General features: G+C 43.5%; 2 protein-coding genes across 2 annotated transcripts in view; one reads left to right on the plus strand and one right to left on the minus strand.

Annotated features, from left to right (window-relative positions):
* Positions 1–1,129: 1,129 nt before the first annotated feature.
* On the minus strand, positions 1,130–8,089 carry LOC138614715 (chondroitin sulfate synthase 3-like). Its single transcript, XM_069688279.1, has 3 exons — positions 7,079–8,089; positions 6,220–6,503; positions 1,130–3,855 (listed from the first exon to the last, which is right to left on the minus strand). The coding sequence occupies exons 1-3, from the start codon at positions 7,620–7,622 to the stop codon at positions 2,284–2,286; spliced, it is 2,400 nt and encodes a 799-aa protein (XP_069544380.1). The 5' UTR covers positions 7,623–8,089; the 3' UTR covers positions 1,130–2,283.
* A 338-nt stretch (positions 8,090–8,427) lies between these two features.
* Positions 8,428–24,904, plus strand: part of megf10 (multiple EGF-like-domains 10) — a 53,643-nt gene continuing 37,166 nt past the window's right edge. Inside the window, exons 1-6 of the mRNA XM_069688278.1 lie at positions 8,428–10,112; positions 10,350–10,617; positions 12,505–12,748; positions 20,819–20,954; positions 23,102–23,203; positions 24,220–24,320. Coding sequence (XP_069544379.1) covers positions 20,836–20,954; positions 23,102–23,203; positions 24,220–24,320 — 322 coding nt within the window. The 5' untranslated portion in view covers positions 8,428–10,112; positions 10,350–10,617; positions 12,505–12,748; positions 20,819–20,835. The remainder of the gene's footprint in view (positions 10,113–10,349; positions 10,618–12,504; positions 12,749–20,818; positions 20,955–23,101; positions 23,204–24,219; positions 24,321–24,904) is intronic.

Below are 24,904 nucleotides of genomic sequence, written 5' to 3' on the forward strand. Positions count from 1 at the left end.
TTATATGATGACTAACGTGTTAGATTCAGTGTTTATATGATGACTAACTAACGTGTTAGATTCAGTGTTTATATGATGTGTTAGATTCAGTGTTTATAGTGTTTATATGATGACTAACGTGTTAGATTCAGTGTTTATATGATGACTAACATGTTAGATTCAGTGTTTATATGATGACTAACGTGTTAGATTCAGTGTTTATATGATGACTAACGTGTTAGATTCAGTGTTTATATGATGACTAACAGTGTTTATATGATGTGTTAGATTCAGTGTTTATATGATGACTAACGTGTTAGATTCAGTGTTTATATGATGACTAACGTGTTAGATTCAGTGTTTATATGATGACTAACGTGTTAGATTCAGTGTTTATATGATGACTAACGTGTTAGATTCAGTGTTTATATGATGACTAACGTGTTAGATTCAGTGTTTATATGACTAACATGTTAGATTCAGTGTTTATATGACTAACATGTTAGATTCAGTGTTTATATGATGACTAACGTGTTAGATTCAGTGTTTATATGATGACTAACATGTTAGATTCAGTGTTTATATGATGACTAACGTGTTAGATTCAGTGTTTATATGATGACTAACGTGTTGTTAGATTCGTGTTAGATTCAGTGTTTATATGATGACTAACGTGTTAGATTCAGTGTTTATATGACTAACGTGTTAGATTCAGTGTTTATATGATGACTAACATGTTAGATTCAGTGTTTATATGATGACTAACATGTTAGATTCAGTGTTTATATGATGACTAACGTGTTAGATTCAGTGTTTATATGATGACTAATGTGTTAGATTCAGTGTTTATATGATGACTAACGTGTTAGATTCAGTGTTTATATGATGACTAACGTGTTAGATTCAGTGTTTATATGATGACTAGTGTTTATACTAACGTGTTAGATTCAGTGTTTATATGATGACTAACGTGTTAGATTCAGTGTTTATATGATGACAGTGTTTTATATGACTAACGTGTTAGATTCAGTGTTTATATGATATGATGACAGTGTTTATATATGACTAACGTGTTAGATTCAGTGTTTATATGATGACTAACATGTTAGATTCAGTGTTTATATGATGACTAACGTGTTAGATTCCATGTGGTGCAGTTACGATCTAAAATCTCCTTTCTGTTTCCTCAAATGAAGAAATAAGTCTCCGGTCGTTCTGAGGTCTTCTGGGTGGCTGCAGAAGTTCACAACAGAACATGTTCATGGATTCTGGTGGTAGGAATGTGGATTTCTCTGTAGAGATCTCAGGTCATCAGGAACTATACAGGTACATGAGGACATCACATGAAGAAATCCACCATGTTTTAAATTAGGATTCATGTTACAACCAGACAAGTTCACTTTAAAAGTGAAGAGTTTGGTAAGAAGAAAGAAAAGGATGAAAGGTTCTGATGTGAACACCATGTGTGGGAACACGATCATTTAAAGCTCTTCATCAAGTTTATTTAACGAGTTGGCAGCAGGTCGATATCAGTGAGATAGTGATATCAGTCAGACATCAGATATATCAGTGAGATATTAGAGAGATATCAGTGATATCAGTGAGATATTAGAGAGATATCAGTGAGAGGCTGCACAAGGTGGTCCGATGTGTTCCTGAGGAAGAGGACAGTGGAACAACAACACGACAAAATGACTGAAGAGAAGCGGACGTTAAATTCACGCCAAAATTAATTTGAAAGCTCAGATGAACTCTGACCTCTACATGAGTCGCAGGTCCGTCATGTTTCCACATGTTCAATCAACGGACTGGATACGAACGGTTGTTTAACATCTCTATCAGACCGAGACTGAACACGCCTCACTTCCAACAGCAGGCACACCACTCACACACAAACACACACTTCCAGATCGTGCACCTTCCCTGAAGCACCGCCTCGACATCCAGAGCCTTCATCTGTAACAGAGAATTTGTCCTTTGATTGTTTCCCACGAGTACTTTTTTTTTACACGGAGATCACTTCTTCTGGGTGAAACAGCTCAATCTTTGGGTCGTCTGTTTGGCACATGTGGAACCCAGTTCACCCAACCGGACTTCCTATTAGCGTCATTGGACAACCTGTGTGGAGGTGGATAACGAAGTATAGCGTAGTATAACGGAGTATAACGTAGTATAATGGAGGAGTGCAGCAGCTGTACTGGTTCTGTTCTCTCTCCTCTGGACCGCTTCAACGTGGGTCCACCTGTTGTCAGGTGAGTGTGCGTCCCGTGTGGCGTGCGTTGGTTTGGTCCGTCCCCGTCTGGGTCAGGATGAAGTTCTGTTATAGCCTGCCTCCATGTGTTTCTCCAGCCACAGCTCCGCTAACTGCATCGTTGACGCGAATGTACTGGCTCTGGACCCGAGGCACATTTTGTGCTGCTTCTGTTCCAGACTTGTGTTGCAGTGGACATGGTGATAAATGTGGACCATTCCTGGTTCTTGACTGCGTAACACTTTAAAACCAGAATGAATGAGTTTGGTGAACAGGTCCACGTCCTCTAAGCCCCAGCCCAGGATGGAGGTGTCGAAGCCGCCGGCTGTTAGTAAATCGCTCTTGAAAATACAGCTGATCCCGAAGCCATAATCGCGCCAGAAGCCACTTTTCTTGGTGAGCACGAACTTGTTTTCTCTCGGGGCCTTTTCACCGTACACCATCTTCGGGTTGTACTGGCTAAAGACCACCGGGAAGTACACCTGTCGGCCCTGAACGGCGTTGTCTCTGCAGCGTTGCAAAGCGTCGGCACTAAAGATGAGGTCCACGTCGCAGAAGAAGAGGAGCGAGTGGTTGTGGAGCTGAGAGGAGCCCAGCTCCAGGGCCAGCCCGCGGGAAAAGTTGCCCGTCATGGGGACGACAGACAGGTCCGCTTTGGGATACTTCCTGTTGTAGGCCTTGAGGAGCTGAAGATGTCTCCTTCTGCTCCGATGGCTCTCGTTGTCCACCAGGACGACGGACAGCCTGACGTTTTGCTTGGGCGTCAAACACACTTTCTCGAAGTTGTCCATGAAGTTGACGAAGGCGTCGTAGCGACCGGCCAGCGGGACCAGGATGTTGACCTTCCGCTGGCTCGGCTCCCACGTCTCCCTGCTGGAGTCGTAGAACTGGAACGGGGACAAGAACTTGAGAGAGTTGGAGAGGAACGACAGGGATTTGGATTCAGAGTTGATGGCGGCCACGAGTTGAGCCACGTCGACCTCTTCGGCTTCAGTGACGAAGGGCCGGCTGAAGGACTGCTGCAGGTAGGCGTGCCGTCTCACAGGCACCGTGATTTTACGTCCCTTGTGTTTCTTGTAGAGAAGCAGCAGGTCTAAGACGTATTCGGCCCCGTGCACCGGGTCCACCCGGTAGTAGCCGTACTGGATCTCTTTGAAGTCGATCACGCGGCCTCGCGTTTTGGAGTTTTCGTTAATCATGTCCATGACCTGCAGTATGACGTCTTCGAGCGCCGCCCGGAGTGAGTTCCCGAGGTTCTGCCGGGCCACCTTGTTTTCGACAGCGGAGTAAATGTGGCGGCCCGTCAGGAACTCCCACTCGATGACGTCGTTTCTGTCGCTGGGCTGATAGCGCATGTAGGAAGGCGGCGCACCCAGCTGCTGGTCCTCCCACAGGACCTCCGCATCGCTGAGGGAACTCATGACCAGGCCCTCGCGGTGCAGCCGGATGGTGCGGTAACGAAGCCTCGACATCTCGCGGCTCAGCATGAAGCTGTGGAGCCGGTACTGGTGGGCGGGGCTTTTGTTGGGGTGGAGCGTGATGGCGTTGTAGATCTTGACGTTGTTGAGTTCTTCGATGAAGCCTTTCTTGTTGTGCTCGTAGTTCTCGTAGAAGAGCTGCTGCATCTGTGGAGACAGCGAGGACGGTGTCCAGGTGTCACAACACAACACTGTACGCTCGTTTCTACTGTAACAGGAGCCTCGTGAAAGGTCTTGTTCAGGAGGAATGAGTGGACACCACAATCAACCATCACATTTTAAAAAGGACATAATTACAGGCTGGAAGTAAAAAAACAAACATATCTGTCACTTTCCTTGTGAAGTCTGGAGCAGATGTACGCATGTAAATAAAAACACAATGTAGTGATTTGTAAATCAAATAAACTCCTATTTAACTGAAAATAGACCAAAGACAATGTATCAAATGTTGAAACTGAAAGTTTTTTTTAATTGTTTTATAAAAAAAATATCCGATCATTTTGAATTTGATGGCAGCAACACATCTCTATAAAGTAGTGACGGGGTCATGTTTACCACTGTGCTGCATCGTCTCTTGTTTTAACAACACTAAACGTTCGCACCAAACGGGGCCTGAAAGAGACGTACGTCGCTCCCCACGCAAAAAGACGAGATTTTATAAAAACATTTTGGCGAGAAAACCTGCTTCTTATTGTGTATATAATTGAATGCAGTTTTGTGTGTGGAACTGCTGTCGTGAACACAAGGAGGACACCGTGGTGGCAACATGTTGGGTTGTGATTTATAAAAGGAACATTCACAGCAGATGTTTGCACGATTTTAGAAATCTGAATATTTTTTTGCGCATGTCATTTTTGGCTTTTTGTATACAAGTACACTTTTAGTATGGATCATATGCAAAGTCGATGAGGCCCAGGGACTGCAGGAGGCCAGTTTATCAGCTGGACTCTTCTACTACGGAGCCATGCTGTTAGAATACGTGCAGAATGTGGTTGGATGTTGTTCTGCTGAAAAAATCAGCAGCTAAATGAAAACAGAACGCTATGATTTGTAACTCATGTGAACTCATATTTAATTACACATAGACTAAAGACAACATATCAAATGTTGAAACTGAGAACTTTTATAAAAATATCTGCTAACTTAGAATTTGATGACAGCAACACGTCTCTATAAAGTTGGGACAGGTTCATGTTCACCACTGTGCTGCATCACCTCTTCTTTTAACAACACTCTGTAAACATTTGGGAATTGAAGAGAACAATTTCTGGAGTTTTGAAAGTGAAATATGGTCCCATTCTTGCCTGATTGTTCTGCTGAAATAAACAAGACCTTCCCTGAAAGAGACGTTGTCTGGATGGCAGCATATGTCAAACCTGAATATATCATTCAGCATTAATGCTTCCTTCCAGATGTTCAATCTACCCATGCCATGTGCACTAATGCATCCCTGTACCATCACAGATGCTGTCTTTTTAACTGAGAGCTAATAACAAGCTGGATGGTCCCTCTCCTCTTTAACCTGGAGGATGTCGCGTCCATGATTTCCAAACAGAATCTCAGATTGTGATCCATCAGACCTCAGGACAGTTGTCCACTTCACCTCAGTCCATCTTCAATGATCTCGGTCCGGAGAAGGCGGCGATGTTTCTGATCATGTTTCTATCTGGTTTCTTCTTTGGAGAGTTTTAACCTGCATTTGTGGACGCAGCGTTGAACTGTGTTCACAGACGATGATTTTCAGAAGTGTTCCTGAGCCCATGCAGTGATTTCCACTCCAGAATAGTGTTTTTAATGCAGTGCTGCCTGAGGGCCGAAGATCACCACCATCCAATAATAGTTTCCATCCTTGTCCCTTGTGTTCAGAGATTTCTCCAGATTCTCTGAATCTTTTAATGATCTTATGAACCGTTGACGATGAAATCCACTAATTCTTTGTAGTTTTATGTTGATGAATATTATTCTTAGATTGTTGAACTATTTTCCCAAACAGTCTTTCACAGAGTGGTGAACCTCTCCCCATCTTCACTGCTCAGAGACTCTGCCTCTCTGAAATCATGCTAGTGATCTGTTGCCATGGTAACCTGATTAGTTGTCAGATGTTCCAGCAGGTGTTTTTAATTTTCTTTTATCTTTACACAACTTTTCCAGTCTTTTGTTGAGAACTTTTTAGAGACGTGTTGCTGCCATCAAATTCAAAATAAGTTGATATTTTTATAAAACAATTTCTCAGTTTCAACATTCAATATGTTGTCTTTGGTTTATTTGCGATTAAATATGGGTTTACATGATTTATAAATCATCACATTGTTTTTATTTACTTTTTTACACAGCGTCCCAACTTCTGCAGAAGCAGAGTTGTGTAAAATAAAGATGAGATGGTCCACTTTGTCATTAGAACCACTGCTTTCTGTTTCCTTGCTGATTTTATGATTTAAACTGTATCGTATACTTGTGTATCTATTTAATACAAAGGAACATGATATTACAGCAGACCAACTCAACTCATACCTCATAAGACCACACACACTGCGTTCCTCCAAAGCGTCGCACACAGCGGCCCACTTCCACATCCTCGTGGGTGGTGTACATCTCCCGCAGACAGGTCCCGATGTGAGGCACCATCCTGCGTAGCACCTCTCGACTGAAGATCATGCCGGGGCCTCCCATGCAGAAGTTCTCCCCGGGCTCCAGGGCCAGCCGGCCCAGCTCTTCCGCCATGCCCAGGCCCGTCTGGCCCAGGTAATGAGGCTTGCTGCTGTTCAGCGAGCGCAGGAACGACTCCAGTTTCTCACCTGACAAAGGGTGAAACGGGAGAAAGAAAGTACGAGGGACAATCAATAAGTTCAGACACGGCGACACCGTTGGTTTGTGAACATTATGAACACTCGCTCACTCACTCACTCACTCACTCACTCACTCACTCTCTCTCTCTCACACACACACTCCCTCGCTGTCTCTCACGCACTCTCTCCCTAACACTCTCACTCTCTCTCTCTCTCACACACAATCTCCCTCACTCTCTCTCCCTCACACAATCTCTCTCACACTCTCTCTCACACACACACTCACTCTCTCTCACTCTCTCACTCACACACTCACACACTCTCTCTCTCTCACACACACACACACACACACACACTCTCTCACTCACACACACACACTCACTCACACACTCTCCCTCTCTCTCTCTCACACACACACACACACACACACACACACACACACACACACACACACACACACACACACTCACACACTCTCCCTCTCTCTCTCTCACACACACACTCACACACACACACACACACACACACACACACACACACACACACACACACACACACACACACTCTCTCTCTCTCTCACTCACCCCGCATGTACACGTCATCGTCGGCCCTCATGAACCACTGGTACTTGTCCAGGTAGTGGTCGTGGATGTACTTGAGCATCATGAAGGACTTCTTCTGTGGTGGGTACGAGTCGTCCACACCTGGCAGGGACACCATGGGGAGGGGGGCGGGGCCAGACCCTGCGCTCGAGAAGAACTCCACCTTCCCAGGTATGGAAGTGGCCCACGTGTGATACGCAGCCACGGCGCGAGAGCTCAGGTATTTCTTGGCTGTCATCACGCCGACATAGAGGAACCGCTTCGGTCTGCGGAGGGAGCTCCCGGTATCTCTGCTAACGTTCCCCGGGCTGACCCACCGGTCCTCCTCCGGACTGAACGGCGGGCTGTCCCGGTGGTTCCCCGGGACGTCCGCAGCTTTAACGGAGTCACTGTAGTACGAACACGCCGCGGATCTCCTCCGTTTGCTGTCCAGGAGCTGCGGGACGATGAGCCAGGAGGACGCGGTGAACCCGAGGAAGACGCCGAAGACCACGTTGGTCCACGGCCGCCGGGACTTCAGGGCCATGTCGGTCCGGTGGGCCTGCGGAGGGTGGAGAGACCGGATGAATGCCGCCGCTGTCCGGGGAAGTGCTGACGTGTCGGGCCGCCCCGCATCACCTTGAAGCACTACGGAGTCCACCTGACGTGGAGCAGCACCGGTCCCCCCTCTGACGGCGGACTGCCGGGGCCCACAGAACCAAGTCCTCCCTGCAGAGTTGACCGAGCTCTCCTGGCCCGGTCCATGTCAAACCAGGTCTCAGATCCAGATGTTTCCACCGCCCAGCTCCTGTCCGACCGAACCTTTCAGATGTCCCGGGTCCTGTTCCTGTTTGTCGGGTCCAGTCTCACGGCTCCTCGTTGCCCCGGTGCTCTAACCGGATCTAGCCGGTCCAGGTTGGTCCGGACGGTCGTCCTGGTTCCGACAGCAGTGACCGAGCTACGGTCCACTTCAGCTCCCTCCGACACCTCGGTACTTACCCACCTGAAAGCAGGCTGCTCACAGGAAGGAGTACGCTGTCCGACTTCCTTTGCGTTCTTCATTTTTCACAATAAAAGCCTAATGTCCTCAAACCAACAGAAATCTATAATTCAACTTTGATTGTCTCTCAGCAGTAAATTAATTAGTATCAACATGCAGATATAAAGTATTTACAGAATCGTATGCACCCACGATAGGTCTCATGGATGAATAATACATCTCACAGCTGGACGTCAGTGCCTTATTTTGAAGGAGAATTAAACGCCAACAACGCTTTTGTTTTTTCTGTCGCTCGCAGGCCAGTTCAATCAACGGGCCGCGGACCAGCCAGGGCCCGGGACTGATGTGTATTGGATCGCAAGTGTGTGCCCTGTCACGTGCTAATGATATTTAAATGAAGGAGAAAACTCAACGTTTATCATGTCAGCCTCTTTCTACTGCGACTGGTCCACACACATTTTGGGCTGAACCCGGTCCAGGTCCTGATGTGGTCCTCGGTCTGTTTCAGGAGCTGCTTCCATCTACGTGTCTGGAACAAGGAACTTTGCTGTGGATGATGGTTTCCACAAGTGTTGGTCAACCTTCGTTCCACTGTTTGTCCTTCAGTGTTCGGTGTCCTGACAGAAAGCTGTCGACTTGTTCCTTTAAAGGTTCGTGACACGCAGATGTACAAGGCTGCCAAAGATCACAGACCTGCTGACGTTCTCCAGGATCCGTGGAGGAGGACACGTGAGATCTGAGCTGTTCCTGTATTTATTTTATCATCAACCCAAACCCAGCAGGACTTTTACAAAATGGTCGGTCTTCTTCTGTTGCGGTAGTGAGTTGTTTCTGACACTTTAATGCCAGTATTGGTCTCTATTGCAGTGTGACGCGGCCTCCGCTCTTTGCTTATTTCCTTTGTGTTTAATTCCTCTATCAGCTTTAAGAAAATGTAGGTAATGGCATAAAGTAATTTTTATTTGATCTAATATTAATGTGCAGTTGTTTTGTTGTTGTTTTGTTTGCAGAGTTGTTGAAACGTTTGTTACCAGCAGGTGGCAGCAGATATAAAGTGGTGTGAACCTGAAGCCCCTCCTCCTTTAAAATTTTTTTTTTTCCTCAGCTGCTTTCTGGGAGTTTCATCTTTGTTTTATCTTTAAGTTCCTGCGGTCTCTCCTGAAGGAAAATCTACTGGATTTAAGTGACTTTTATTGTGATTAGTGCAAGACATTACATCATGGTAAAAAAAAAAAAAAAAAGTAAATGTAAGTGTCAGCTATTTTTGAGGGTAACTTTCAGGTTGTGAAACCGTTTGGCAGCTTTTTGAGAACTTGGGGAGGAACTGACTCTGATTACGGCCTCTCAACCCTCCAAGCAGATGATTCAAACATCATGTCACACAGGAGCTGCTCAGGCCTCATTAAAGAGGTAAAGATTGGCCGGACCTAATCACCTGGACTAGACTGTGATCAGATATCAATCAGGCTGATGATTCAGGGTCTCTCTTCCACCCCTGACCCGCTGGACCTCGGGATACCTGGTGAAAACACTTTCACCACAACTCCTCCTGTTGTGGCATGTTTTACAGTTTCTGGGAAACAATTCAGCTCTTACTTACTTTTACCGTCAATATTAGGATGAAACTTTATTTGTACTTACAAAAGTTAACAGCAACAAACAGTAATAAGTGATTCAACAGTTAATCACCCTCAATATGTTTATTCCGACTGTTCTACTTACAACCTGTTTGGACTCTGAGGTGAAGCTGAACCAAGAATCAGAGAGCTGCTGAAGTCTCAGTCTTGTCCGTCCATCTTTCATTCACACAGAAATCATTAAAATCTTCAGAGGAAAAGCCAGCAGGCAGCTTAAGAACTCGTCACTCAAATCCTTCTCCTCTCCCCAACCCTCCATCAGACACAATGAGAGCAGACATGCTGCAGGTGGCATGAGCATCACATGTCCAGGTGTGATAAACCCGAGGTCATGTCCCTGAGTTTGGGTCGGAGTACCAGCAACCAGCCGGTCAGCGGGTCGAACACACTTTGGATTCAGGTACTTCTGCTTTCGATGAGCCATCTGCATCCGTCCGGTCCTTTCTGCGCAACATCATGGACCTTCAATCAACACTTTCATTTCCTCCTTTCAACATTACACAATTTATTTTGTGAAACAGAAATGTTCTGCTGTCGAACATGAACTTATTATTGAACATCAGATCATATCTATAAATAATCCTTCCAAGAAAGAGTTCATCACACATTCAGGTTTACACCTCTTCTCTCTTCACAGCCTCCATCTCGTCCCGGCTGCTGTTGATCTTCTGTCGCAGTCAACCAACAGCTCCAAAGGTTCTGGATCTGGTTCTGGATTGTGTTGAGTGGGCCCGCTGTAATTCTTCTTGTTGGTCAGATTCTATCAGCATTTCCATGGTCTGGTAGTTGGGCCGCGATGAATCTCCTCCCAGGTGGAGGATGTCTCACTGCTGTTGAACCTGTAAATCCCCCTTCATCTGATCCAGAGGGCCGTTTCTTCTGACTGACACCAGAAAATACTAAATGTTGGTAACAGTAGTTAGTTGTAATATAAAACTATTATCTGTGTTTACATGTAACTGAATATCACGGTGCACAACACCGTACCGTCTGGATTCATGTCATGACTTCCTGTTATATCATACAGGCACTTTAATATCAACGTGGGTGGTTGAGGTAAATGAACAGACAAATTATTTCCACACGAGGAATTAAGTTTATCTTTTTTTAAAACGAGCTCACATTGACGTGTGAATGTGGGAAAGTTCTGGAAGAATTAAACAGGACTTCATGTTTTCCTGTCCATCCAGCTGCTCACTGATTGGATAATTGAATTCACCATGACAACTGGAATCACATCCAGGTTCAGGACACCGGGAACCTTCAGAGGGCAGCGAAGACATATTTCCAGGAACGGAGACTCCATATTATACTCATTAATAACACTCCATATTATTCGCATTAACAACACTGCATATTATTCTCATTAATAACACTGCATATTATACTCATTAATAACACTCCATATTATTCGCATTAACAACACTGCATATTATTCTCATTAATAACACTGCATATTATACTCATTAATAACACTCCATATTATTCGCATTAACAACACTGCATATTATTCTCATTAATTACACTGCATACTATTCTCATTAATAACACTTCATTTTATTCTCATTAACAACACTGCATATTATACTCATTAATAACACTCCATATTATTCGCATTAACAACACTGCATATTATTCTCATTAATAACACTGCATATTATTCTCATTAATAACACTCCATATTATTGCCATTAATAACACTTCATATTATTCTCATTAATTACACTGCATACTATTCTCATTAATAACACTTCATTTTATTCTCATTAATAACACTGCATATTATACTCATTAATAACACTTCATATTATTCTCATTAATAACACTGCATATTATTCTCATTAATAACACTCCATATTATTCTCATTAATAACACTGCATGTTATACTCATTAATAACACTGCATATTATTCTCATTCATAACACTGCATATTATACTCATTAATAACACTTCATATTATTCTCATTAATAACACTTCATATTATTCTCATTAATAACACTGCATTTTATTCTCATTAATAACACTGCATTTTATTCTCATTAATAACACTGCATATTATACTCATTAATAACACTGCATATTATTCTCATTAATAACACTCCATATTATACTCATTAATAACACTCCATATTATACTCATTAATAACACTCCATATTATTTGCATTAATAACACTGCATATTATTCTCATCAATAACACTGCATATTATACTCATTAATAACACTTCATATTATTTGCATTAACAACACTGCATATTATTCTCATTAATAACACTGCATATTATTCTCATTAATAACACTCCATATTATTGCCATTAATAACACTTCATATTATTCTCATTAATTACACTGCATACTATTCTCATTAATAACACTTCATTTTATTCTCATTAATAACAATGCATATTATACTCATTAATAACACTTCATATTATTCTCATTAATAACACTGCATATTATTCTAATTAATAACACTGCATATTATTCTCATTAATAACACTCCATATTATTCTCATTAATAACACTGCATATTATACTCATTAATAACACTACATTTTATTCTCATTAATAACACTGCATATTATTCTCATTAATAACACTCCATATTATACTCATTAATAACACTCCATATTATTATCATTAATAACACTCCATATAATTCTCATTAATATCACTTTATATTATTATGTTATTATCATCCTTCCTCCTCTCACGTCTCTGCTGTCTTTATGTTTTAGGACAATATTTTCTTTTTCATAAACAAGCCACAAAATCCGTTTTCATATGACAGGACCATGCAGGAGGGTGCCAGCCAGTGATTGGTGGAGAGGCTTGTGACGTTACCGGCGCAGTCGGCCAGTGTTTTGACAATTAGGAAAAGTTGTTCAGTGTGTTGATGCGACGCTGCTGGAGACTTGTCCATCCTGGGAACTGCAGCGAGACATCCTGAAGGAAGGACCCATGAGCCAGGACACTGCTGGGGACACTACTGGGGACACCGCTCAGGACACCAGCTCGGCGCGCTCATGAATCAGGTACGGTCCCCTCCTCGAGTCTCCGGTGCTCCGGGTCTGATCCCCGCTGTGTGTGTGTGTGTGTGTGTGTGTGTGTGTGTGTGTGTGTGTGTGTGTGTGTGTGTGTGTGTGTGTGTGTGTGTGTGTGTGTGTGTGTGTGTGTGTGTGGCAAATGAGTTAAACAGGTGTGTTTTCTGTGTCTCGGGACATTCAGGACATGTCTGATATATTTCAGTGAGGGACATTAAAGCACCATTTTAACTCTTTGTGGAAGAGAAGGGATGAGAACACCCTTTTATAGTTATTGATGTTATTATTGTTCTTATTATTGGTAGTATCTTTTTTTATTATTATTGGTAGTATTGTAATCATCATCAGGACGTGAGAGGCGGGAAAGTTTCCAGTATTCTTGATTAATGTGTAGTTTTATTTTTATCACCGTCGACTACTTTTAGTAACTATTACTGTATATGTCTTTATTTCTAATTTCTCCTGTAAAACGTTTTGAGCTGCATTGTTATTATAATTATAATTATGATTATTGTTATTATTATAACCTACATTCCCGTTCAATTCGAGTCAGGCAGCAGAAGTTGCTGAAATGCTGCCGCTGACCACAAGCTGCTTATTTTCGGAGCGAGGATGTTGACAGCAGTTATTTCACTTCACAGTCATGCAACACAGGCTGGAAGACTTCTGGTGATCCTGTTTGCTCACAGTTAGAGATATGACTGGAACATGGACATTTCTGAAGTGGACAGTTATACATAATGTTGTCCAGTGCGTCCAGTGTGTCCAGTGTGTCCAGTGTGTATAGTGTGTCTCCAGTGTGTATAGTGTGTACAGTGTGTACAGTGTGTCCAGTGTTTACAGTGTGTACAGTGTTTCCAGTGTGTCCAGTGTGTATAGTGTGTCCAGTGTGTATAGTGTGTACAGTGTTTCCAGTGTGTCCAGTGTGTCCAGTATGTACAGAGTTTACAGTGTGTACAGTGTGTCCAGTGTGTATAGTGTGTCCAGTGTGTCCAGTGTGTACAGTGTGTCCAGTGTGTCCAGTGTGTACAGTGTGTCAAGTGTCCAGTGTGTATAGTGTGTCCAGTGTGTACAGTGTGTCCAGTGTATCCAGTGTGTACAGTGTGTATAGTGTTCATAGTGTGTACAGTGTGTACAGTGTGTACAGTGTGTACAGTGTGTATAGTGTGTCCAGTGTGTATAGTGTGTCCAGTGTTTACAGTGTGTACAGTGTTTCCAGTGTGTCCAGTGTGTATAGTGTGTCCAGTGTTTACAGTGTGTCCAGTGTGTCCAGTATGTACAGAGTTTACAGTGTGTACAGTGTGTCCAGTGTGTATAGTGTGTCCAGTGTGTCCAGTGTGTCCAGTGTGTCCAGTGTGTACAGTGTGTCAAGTGTCCAGTGTGTATAGTGTGTCCAGTGTGTACAGTGTGTCCAGTGTATCCAGTGTGTACAGTGTGTATAGTGTTCATAGTGTGTACAGTGTGTATAGTGTGTACAGTGTGTACAGTGTGTATAGTGTTCATAGTGTGTCCAGTGTGCCCAGTAGTGATGATGTCTGCGGTGTGAAAGTGCTGGACGGAGGTTGGAGGTGTCCCTCAGGGAGGAACTCAGCTGTTGGTGTCACCGTCCACACCAACAGCTGTAACTGTAAAGAAAGGAGCTCCTTTTTGAAACAGACGTGAATGAAGAGACGTTTGTCTTGTTTTGAAGTTGAGTGTCCTGAGGTAGAAACCCGTCTCCACATCAACAATGATGTTGTTTGGAAGATGGCAGCAGGACGTTCAGTTAGTGGAGGATGAACTATGGAAGCACAAACACGGATGACGAGATGAAGGAGAGAGCACCAGTTCCTCCAGCAGCCTGCCGTTGTCTCCTCCTTTATTACGTCACTGTCATCGTCTCCTGTGTGACGTCGCTGCTGTCGTCTCCTGTGTGACGTCACTGCCGTTGTCTCCTCCTGTATGACGTCACTGCCGTCGTCGTCTCCTGTGTGACGTCACTGCTGTTGTCTCCTGTATGACGTCACTGCTGTCGTCTCCTCCTGTATGACGTCACTGCCGTCATCGCCTCCTGTATGACGTCACTCATGCGTCCTCATGTGTCCTCATGTGTCCTCTGTCCCTGACTGTGATAAGCGTTGTTCTGTTGTCATCAGATTGAAAGTGGATATTTGATATTTAATTCAACAGCTACACAATAAGACAGACACACAACAGGAACACAACAACATGACTGAAGCCGTGTGGACAGTTGAGTTGACCTGTTGTCACATGTTCAGTCTGCATGTCAATATATTATTGAAGTGGACATGAAAGACAGGGGTCTGAGTACTGTGTGGTGGACAGGTGACCACTCTGAATGCATCTTGTTCACTATACTGTCCCCTATATAGTGGACAAGTGGACAGAAGTCTCACATACACACACAAATGAGTAATTAGAGACACACATCTGTGTTTGTGTGAGTCTTCAGAAGGAGTGATGGATGTTTGTCGGTTCATTAAAAGCATTTCAATCTTTGCTAGCTCATCTTCAGTGGGAGCTGCTCAGTAAACACCTTTCAGTTGTAGTTGTGTTTCCTCGACATCGTGGGTGTGATGATCAACACTCTGTGGTCAAAGTTGTGTTCTATAATCACTCTAAGCTGTACTTTGTCAGGCGAGCTCAACATCCATGAGAGACAGCTGTGGGCCGACTTCATGAGCTTCAGCTGTTGTTTTGTCAGGCAACAACCGACGAGCCTGATGGGAACGTAGGAGTGCTGCTGGTTCCCACCTCTTCTTACAGAAGGCCCCGAATGAAGGGAAAATGTAAATAAAAACTGAATGCTATGATTTGTAACTCATGTAAACTCATTTAATTACACATAGACTAAAGACAACATATCAAATGTTTGAAACTGAGAACTTTTATAAAAATATCTGCTAATTTAGAATTTGATGGCAGCAACAGGTCTCTAAAAAGTTGGGACAGGTTCATGTTTACTACTGAGCTGCATCACCTCTTCTTTTTACAACACTCTGTAAACGTTTGGGAATTGATGAGACCAGTTTCTGGAGTTTTGAAAGTGAAATGTGCTCCCATTCTTGCCTGATTGTTCTGCTGAAATAAACAAGACCTTCCCTGAAAGAGACGTTGTGTGGATGGCATCATATGTTTCTCCAGAACCTGAATATATCATTCAGCATTAATGGTTCCTTCCAGATGTTCAATCTACCCATGCCATGTGCACTAATGCATCCCTGTACCATCACAGATGCTGGCTTTTTAACTGAGCACTGATAACAAGCTGGATGGTCCCTCTCCTCTTTAACCTGGAGGATGCAGCGTCCATGATTTCCAAAAAGAATCTCAGATTGTGATCCATCAGACCACAGGACAGTTTTCCACTTCACCTCAGTCCATCTTCAATGATCTCGGTCCAGAGAAGGCGGCGGTGTTTCTGATCATGTTTCTATCTGGTTTCTTCTTTGGAGAGTTTTAACCTGCATTTGTGGACGCAGCGATGAACTGTGTTCACAGACGATGGTTTTCAGAAGTGTTCCTGAGCCCATGCAGTGATTTCCACTCCAGAATAGTGTGTTTTTAATGCAGTGCTGCCTTAGGGCCCAAAGATCACCACCATCCAATAATAGTTTCCATCCTTGTCCCTTGTGTTCAGAGATTTCTCCAGATTCTCTGAATCTTTTAATGATCTTATGAACCGTAGATGATGAAATCCACTAATTCTTTGTAGTTTCACGTTGAGAAACATTATTTAAATTGTTGCACTATTTTCTCACACAATCTTTCACAGAGCGGTGAACCTCTCTCCATCTTCACTGCTGGCTCTGCCTCTCTGAAATAATCTTTTTATACCCAATCACGTTACTGATCTGTTGCCATGGTAGCCTAATTTGTTGTCAGATGTTCCACCAGGTGTTTTTTTTTTTTATCTTTACACAACATTTCCAGTCTTTTGTTGACACTGTCACAATATTTTAGAGACATGTTGCTGCCATCAAATTCAAAATGAGATTATAAGATTTCTCAGTTTCAACATTTGATATGTTGTCTTTTGTATATTTACAATTAAATGAGTTTATGAGATTCACAAATCATCACATTCTGTTTTTATTTACATTTTACACAGCGTCACTGCTTTTTTGGAAACAGGGTTGTCGATGATAATATAGTGTTTTCACAAAGTACGTGACATATATTCATGTTGAAGTCTCACCTCTCTGACAGTGAGCGAGAGGAACAGGAAACGTGTGAAGAGAACAAACGGCCCACCTGTCCAGGAATCAAACCAGGACTCACTACTCAGAGAACATGTGCCATCATGTGGTGAGCCCTCCAACTACGCCCAGCACAAACATTCTGACATTATTCTGAAAGTTTTGGGAGTAAATGCAGACATGCAGCGGTTGCAGATCTGTATATCATAGAGTGTACAGTTGGGCTTGGAGAAGGAAGCACCTCTAGTTTCAACAAGCTTTAGTTGTATTTAGAATCATCAAATTCAGTTTGATGATGATATATCCAAAGCAACGCACACGGTCATGCAATGGAACTTATGCCTTCCTGTGTGCAGGATTTTGAATGACTATGAAGGGAAACCAACTCTCTGATTTTATTTGGTCGTTCTTTCATATTTAAATGACAACAGAAAAATTTCGCTGACAATAAAGAGCAGAAGAATCTATCTCAGTTCAGCTATTTTTATATAGTGAAATAACTGTTGGTCCGTGGCCTGAGAGCAGCCTTTGTCCAGTCCTGGAGGGACTTCAGACAGCAGGTCCTGGTTCCTGCCAGTCCTTTGTGAATGGACAGAGGCGTCAATACTGTGCTGCCGGGGAAGAGCGTATCAAAGTTGTGCAGCACAGCCTAATCCGCTCCATTAGAGCTGCTGTCTGGAGCCCATTGACATATACAGCATAGCCCTTGTTTGTGCAGCGGTGCAGTTGTCTTGGGGTGGGTTTTTTTTTTAGCATTGGTGGCTGCAGCTGTGCCCTCCTTGAGCTCAGTGAAACCAGAGAGGACGGGCCCTGCTGGCTCATAAAGGGTCTGCTCAGACACACGGTCAGCAGCCATTCAGCCGCTGGAGACGTCTCAGGCTTCATCAACCACCCTGCGTCTTTTAAACGGAGGCTAACCACAAGAGACCACGCCCCCTCACCATTACCAAGAGATTCATGAAGCAGCTGAAGTGATGAAGTTTCCATATAAAGCTGGAGTCACCATCTGTTTCTGTACCATGAAGGAACCAGACAGACTTACTGTGGACACACCAACAAACCATAAAGATCCTCCAGAAGATTTCAGGGAGACTTTTATATGTCACACTTTTTCTTGCAGAGTGCATGACCTTTGACCCTAAGAATTGTTTAAACACATTAAATCCATGGCAGCTCTTCATTTACTTAAAGCATTGTTTTGATTTTCTTAACTTGACTGAAGTGAAACCAGCAACAGGAAATAAAATCTTCTGTAGTTATGTTCACGTCTGTAGTTATCTTCATGTCTTCACGTCTGTGGTTAGTGAAGACTGGGGACCTGACTTTGACCAGGACTTGGAGCAGGACTTAAACCAGGACTTGGACCAGGATTTTGACCAGGACTTAAACCAGGACATAAACCAGGACTTTGACCAGGACTTAAACCATGACTTAAACCAGGACTTAAACCAGGACTTGGACCAGAACCAGGACTTGGAGCAGGACTTGGACCAGGACATAAACCAGGTCTTGGACTTGGACTTGGACCAGAACTTAAACCAGGACTTGGACCAGGACTTAGACCAGTACTTAAACCAGGACTTAGACCAGAACTTGGACCAAGGCTTGGACCAGAACTTAAACCAGGACTTAGACCAGGGCTTGGACCAGGACCTGGACCAGGACTTAAACTAGGACTTGGACCAGGACCTGGTAAGACTCTAACATGGCGCCCAGCAGGTAGAACATTGACCATCAGTACCAACACAGTAAAACATCTGCTATGTAGCACTGTAGTTTAAGGAGTATTTGGGAAGTAGTATCAGAAATTGTAGAAATCTTCACCAGATGACGGCGCTACTGCAGCTCAGAGACGTGTTTTGGTCGGTGTTGGTTCTGTTGGACAGTCGTGCTTCACTAATGAACATATGAATGATGTCTGTTCAAACTTTGGAGACTGTTCACCTGTTACAGGTTCACTGTTAAGGTGTATACATATGCTAGGATTTGTGACATCACAGTTATTGCTTCAAGCCATTCCTGGTTCGAAGGAACACTTCCAGCCGTGTGAATTTTTAAGAAGAACAGACTTAAATGATGTTCAGACACCTCGTATTCATGACTCGAAGGTTTTCAGCTGCTGTGACTGTTATCAGATATCTGAATACTATCACAGATCTGTCCCAATAAATGAATGAGCTGGGCCGACTACAATCAGGTGGGTTTTTAAACTGTATCGCTCATGAATGTCGGCACCAGATTTCATGACTCTGAACCAAAGGTGGACCGACTGTCCGAGAAAACGTGTTTCACTGAATGGATCTTTAAAGCCACAGATCTACTCTGAGAGTTTGAGAGCAGCGAACACACTGAACAAGCAGGAGTGAAAAGTTCACTTGTCAGATGATCATTTTCACATCGTCGTTTTCACAGCTGGAGATGAATGGACCTTATTGTTGGAAGCTATTATTAATGAGATGTTGTTGTCTGGTGTTCTGCTCTCTGTCAGATGTGGGATACGAAGCCCAGATGGAGGTGGCTGTTGTACATCAGTGTTGGTGGCCAAAACAGCTCATATCAAAAACAGAAGCTTATCAACCTAATAGCTCAGAATCAGGATTCAATAACTGTTTGGATCAATGAATGAAATTTAAAGCCTCACATCTTATTTTCAGGTTGGAGCTGCAGATCGTCAGCAGTAATCTCACCGATCCTCAGAACCATTTCTGGCTTCCCCACAACAAAAACTGTAAATCTGAATAGAATCTCAGGTTTTTTTGTACAAACGATGGAAGCTGAGTCTGAATGAATGACTTAGTCATTTTAAACTGGTTCAGTAAAGACAAACACTTTTAAATGTTTATTTTAAGTAAATTAAGACAAACTTTGAGAATCCTTCGATTCTCGTCAGGATCCCTGTCTTTCCTAGTGTTTTCCTTGTGTTGGTGGGCGTGTCTGGTGGTTGTCTGCAGCTTGTTAGGCTCCACCTGCTGACCATTAACTCTGGCTCCTGACACAGCTGATCCTCATCCCACTAATCACCTCAGCAGTAAATCTACTCCCGGTCTTCCACTCTACTTTGTCAGCTCGACCCGTCTGTTCCGGTGTCAGTGCCTTGACTGCCGTTCCGCTGCAAGCATGACTTTCCAGAGGATGTTCGGTCTAGTCTGCCTGCACTCGGACTCACTGCCTGCTACCAGTTCAAGCCCGCCTCAATCTGGATCCCGCACATTCACCTGAATCCTGCTGTCTCTGTTCCTCTGTAGCTACACCCACCTCGTCCCACGGACTGTCCTCACTGCAGCCGGTAACCAAAGATCTACTCCTCCTTATTCTGCTGGGCTGATTGCAGCCCCGGATCCATTGATTCCCTACAGTCCCGGATCCATTGATTCCCTACAGCCCCGGATCCATTGATTCCCTACAGCCCCGGATCCATTGACTCTCTGGCCACAAACTGCTCTGCAGACTCTGAACTCCTTTCATTCTCCACCATACATCTACAGCTCAATAAACCTGTTGATTCCACTTCATCTGTGTGTGCATTTGAGTCCTTTTCCTGTAAAATCCCTAACATTTCTGGTGATCTACACTCTTGTTACTGTGTTGGTAGTTGCTTTTGATGCAGGATGCACTATGACCTGTTGGGTTCTTATTGTTGTTATTGACTGAGGACTTCATAGCCGAGATGTTCGACCCGATTGTGACCTGCCAATCATTGACACTCTGCACACAAACACGCATATCTTTTAATTATCATTGAGAAGTTATTAAACTAAACAACCTTCAATTTGAATTTCTCTGAGTGCGTTTTCTGATGTTTTGTTGAGCTGAATGGAAGCTGACCGTTAACTGTGTTTCCTCCTCGTCCGTCTGTCTGAAGATGCAGCTCTGACTGAGATGGCTGTGTCACTGCACCACCACAGGACAGTCCTGTTGGCTCTGGCCTTCTGTTACCTGCCTTGCATCACTTCCTCCCTCAACCTGGAGGATCCCAATGTCTGCAGCCACTGGGAGAGGTGAGTCACACAGCTGCCATCATGTCTGTACAGGTCTTTAAATGCGAGGAGAGAACCAATGTGAAGATCGAGGTTCAGTATCATAGCAGCTGTCAGGCCGGCCATGAATAAAAAGTCTTTTATTTATTTGAATGCAGCCAAATGGATGGAAGAGGATGGAGGTGGATGTAGGAGTTATGTAGGAGTTATGCAGGAGGATGGAGGAGGGTGGAGGAGGATGGAAGGGGATGGAGGAGGAAGCAGGAGGATGGAGGAGGATGGAAGGGGATGAAGGAGGATGGAGGAGGATGGAAATAGATGAAGGTGGATATAAGATGATGTCGGAGGATGGAAGAGGATGGAGGTAGATGGAGGAGGATGGAGGAGTTATATAGGAGGATGTAAAAACAAGGTCATGTGACGTCCTCCATCAGTTCTGCTTCGGCCAATGAAACGCTGACCAAGTGGATTATTTCTAGTCGAACACCAAAGCGACGCTTCTACTGTTAATCTGACAATTTTCTTGGACAACCGATGTCATAGTTTTAAAGTTTCCCATGCAGGTGTGCAGTGCTGAGGCGTCTGGTAACCCTTTAAACACGTTCACCTGTGAGTCCACGTCCTTCGCTCCCTTACTTTACACACATCGGTGCTGCTCAGGCTGTTTCCTGTCCGAATCCCTGCTGAGGCAGGAAGCTGGAGTCAGGATGAAGTTAAGATAGCTCAGCTCAGGGACAGCTAGCCCGACTCTGCGAGAGGCTCACCACCGAACACACCCCATCAAACTGGTTTCAGATGAGACAAAGTGTTGAAAGTGAGTGAAACTACACCCCAATAATATCCTGAATATGAATAATCTCGTCAGGACGGTGGTGTCGGAGGGTGCGGAGCTAAAAGGGAGCTTGTAAATCCATTACGTGAGCTGTAGAAGAAGAAAGGTGGAGGCCCATTTCCCAGATGGATTCCCTTTCACTGACTAATCTGAGGAGACAGCTGCAGTTGCACTGCGACTCCTTCGGTGCTCTGATTGTCCTGAAGACAGACGGTGGGGGGCTCCAACTAAAGTTTTTAGTGCCTTCCAGGAACAACAGAACATTTTAATACATGAAATAAAAATTATAAAAATAAAAAAATAAAATAAATAGAGTGTAAAGTATAAACACTTTCTTTTATGGGAGTGTAAATAATTGATATCTTTCTGTAAAAAGTGTCCATGAAATAAAGATCCTTCTCTTACACAGATACGAATCAAACATTTTTACATATTCAGCTAAATAAAAGTCAAAGAGCTGGAAATAATTCCCTTTAATGTTCCCTTAATTAGAACCAAACTACCGTCTGTAGTTATTTACAGGAAATAAAGACATTTATCAGAATTTACAATCCCGTAAAATAAAGAGTTAAGACTTTAGAAATATTAATATTATATTGTGTAACGATACTGTAGCCCTGATCATTATTATGGAGGTGAATGTGAATGGAGGTGGAGACAGTTGATTGAGCCTCAGGAACCATGTTGCCCTGAGTTTAGCCTGTAAGGTGACACTGAATGTCTTCTCAGGCTATTTTTACATTTTCTTTTATTTGTCGAGACTAAATGATTCATAATGATGAGGTGCAGCATTAGTTTCAATGTTTTAGGTTTTAATGTTTAATTTAATACTTTTTTTGTTTTAATGGTAATGAATGAAAGTACTGACCTGAGTTCAGCTGACAGAGAACATGAATACACACCTACGTAGATAAACACTACAAATACAAGAATAATGAATACAGACTTTAATTCATCATTACTTACAGTCAGTGAGCAGAGCCTAAAGTGACACGAGGGAGTCATGAGGCAGCATTTGGCCCCGCCCACCCAAACTCAAACTCTTTGATTCACTGTGAGACTCATTCAGCACTGACACAAATACAGGACCACACACGGACACATACACACACTACACACACGCACACATACAGTACAAAGAGAGAGACAGAAACACACACACACACACACACACACACACACACACACACACACACACACACACACACACACACACACACACACACACACACACACACACACACACACACACACACACACACACACACACACACACACACACACACAACCTGACTGTGCTGCTCATGTCTGATGTCTCTGTGCTCTCTCCTTTCAGTTACTCGGTGACGGTTCAGGAGTCCTATGCTCATCCTTTTGATCAGATTTATTACACCAGCTGCGCCGACATCCTCAACTGGTTCAAGTGCACCAGACACAGGTGAGCGCCACACACACAGGTGAGCGCCACACACACAGGTGAGCGCCACACACACAGGTGAGCGCCACACACAGGTGAGCACCATCCACCATCCTGGAGGCCTCCAGCTCAGAGAGGCGAGAGGGTTTTGATGTGACACAGACAGATGAGTCTGTAACTGCAGGAAACAATGAGAGCAGAAATAAAAACTTCTTATCAACTTAAAGCAGTTTTAAGGATTCTTATCACAACGGTTTGATTTTTTCATGAGTTTCATAAACTGTAGTTTATAAAACCCTGTTTCCAAAAAAGTAATTACGCTGTGTAAAATGTAAATAAAAACAAAATGCAATTATTTGTTGTTATTATTTATCTCATGAACTCATTTAATTGCATGTTGAAATTGAGAAATTTTATGGTTTTATGAAAAATATCTGCTCATTTTGAATTTGATGGCAGCAACACGTCTCAAAAAAGTTGTGACAGGGTCAACAAAAAACTGGAAAAGTTGTGTAATAATAAAAAATCACCTGGTGGAACATCTGACAACTAATTAGGTTACCATGGCAACAGATCAATAACATGATTGGCCCAATGGCCCCTCGGGTCCTGGGCTGGGACCCGTTAGCATGCTCTGTAATCTGTATCTGCTCTCCAGTTTATGGTTGCAAAGGGTTAGAAGCTATCCCAGCATGCACTGGGTCAGGTGGGTTACACTGTGGGCAGGTTGTCATGTCATCACAGGTAGATGGACATCTATTCTCACACGTTCATCCTCTGCCTGCACTACAAAATACCCAGGATGCATTTGGGCTAACATTTGTAAATGATGTGCATCTGTAGTTCAGTCCATGACTGCGAGCTCAGGTAGAACAGCACAGACTCATCAGTACTGAGTCTGCAGTAGGAACATATCTATACCTGATACAAAGTGCAGAAAACACAGGGTTCTCATCAGGACACATTTCACATAATGAAATGGGCAAACAACAGGCAACACGTGTACGCAGAATCGCTCACTTCCTGTCTGTCTGCAGGGTGAGCTACCGGACGGCCTATCGGAGAGGAGAGAAGACCATGTACCGCAGGAAGTCCCAGTGCTGCCTGGGCTTCCACGAGGACGGAGACATCTGTGCTCGTAAGTGTCTGCACATACATATATATATACAGTATATATACATATATATATATACACACACACAGTTCTCTCCTCTCTCACTATCAGAATGAAAACACAACTCGTCCCAACAGGATTCAGTTTAAAGGTCAGATATAAATGATCAAACACCAGATTTAATATTAATGATCAAATAACAGATTTAAGGTAAACTGCAGATATAAATGATAAAATACTTGTACAGCGTTTTATCACCTTGACAGTCTCAAAGCACTTTTCACCCTGTTTCCCATTCACACACACTTTCACACACTAATGAGGCTACATTCACACACCGATGGTACGCCACCGGGAGCAACTTGGGTTTCAGTGTCTTGCCCGAGGACACTTAGGCATGTGGACAGGAGGAGGAGCCGGGGATCGAACCACCAAACTTCCGATTAGTGGGCAACCCGCTCTCCCATCTGAGCCAATGTAAAATGATTCATAGAATATATATATAAAATGATTGTTTTTGTTCATATCTACAGTCTGTTCCATGTGATGCAGAGCAAATTAAAACATGAGTGAAGTCCTAGAAACGTCAACACAGTACAAACCACTTC

The sequence above is a fragment of the Brachyistius frenatus genome, unplaced genomic scaffold, assembly GCF_029030835.1.
Source record: "Brachyistius frenatus isolate BFR_SWC_R1_liver_20210118 unplaced genomic scaffold, ASM2903083v1 Contig_554, whole genome shotgun sequence".
Classification (NCBI taxonomy): domain Eukaryota; kingdom Metazoa; phylum Chordata; class Actinopteri; family Embiotocidae; genus Brachyistius; species Brachyistius frenatus.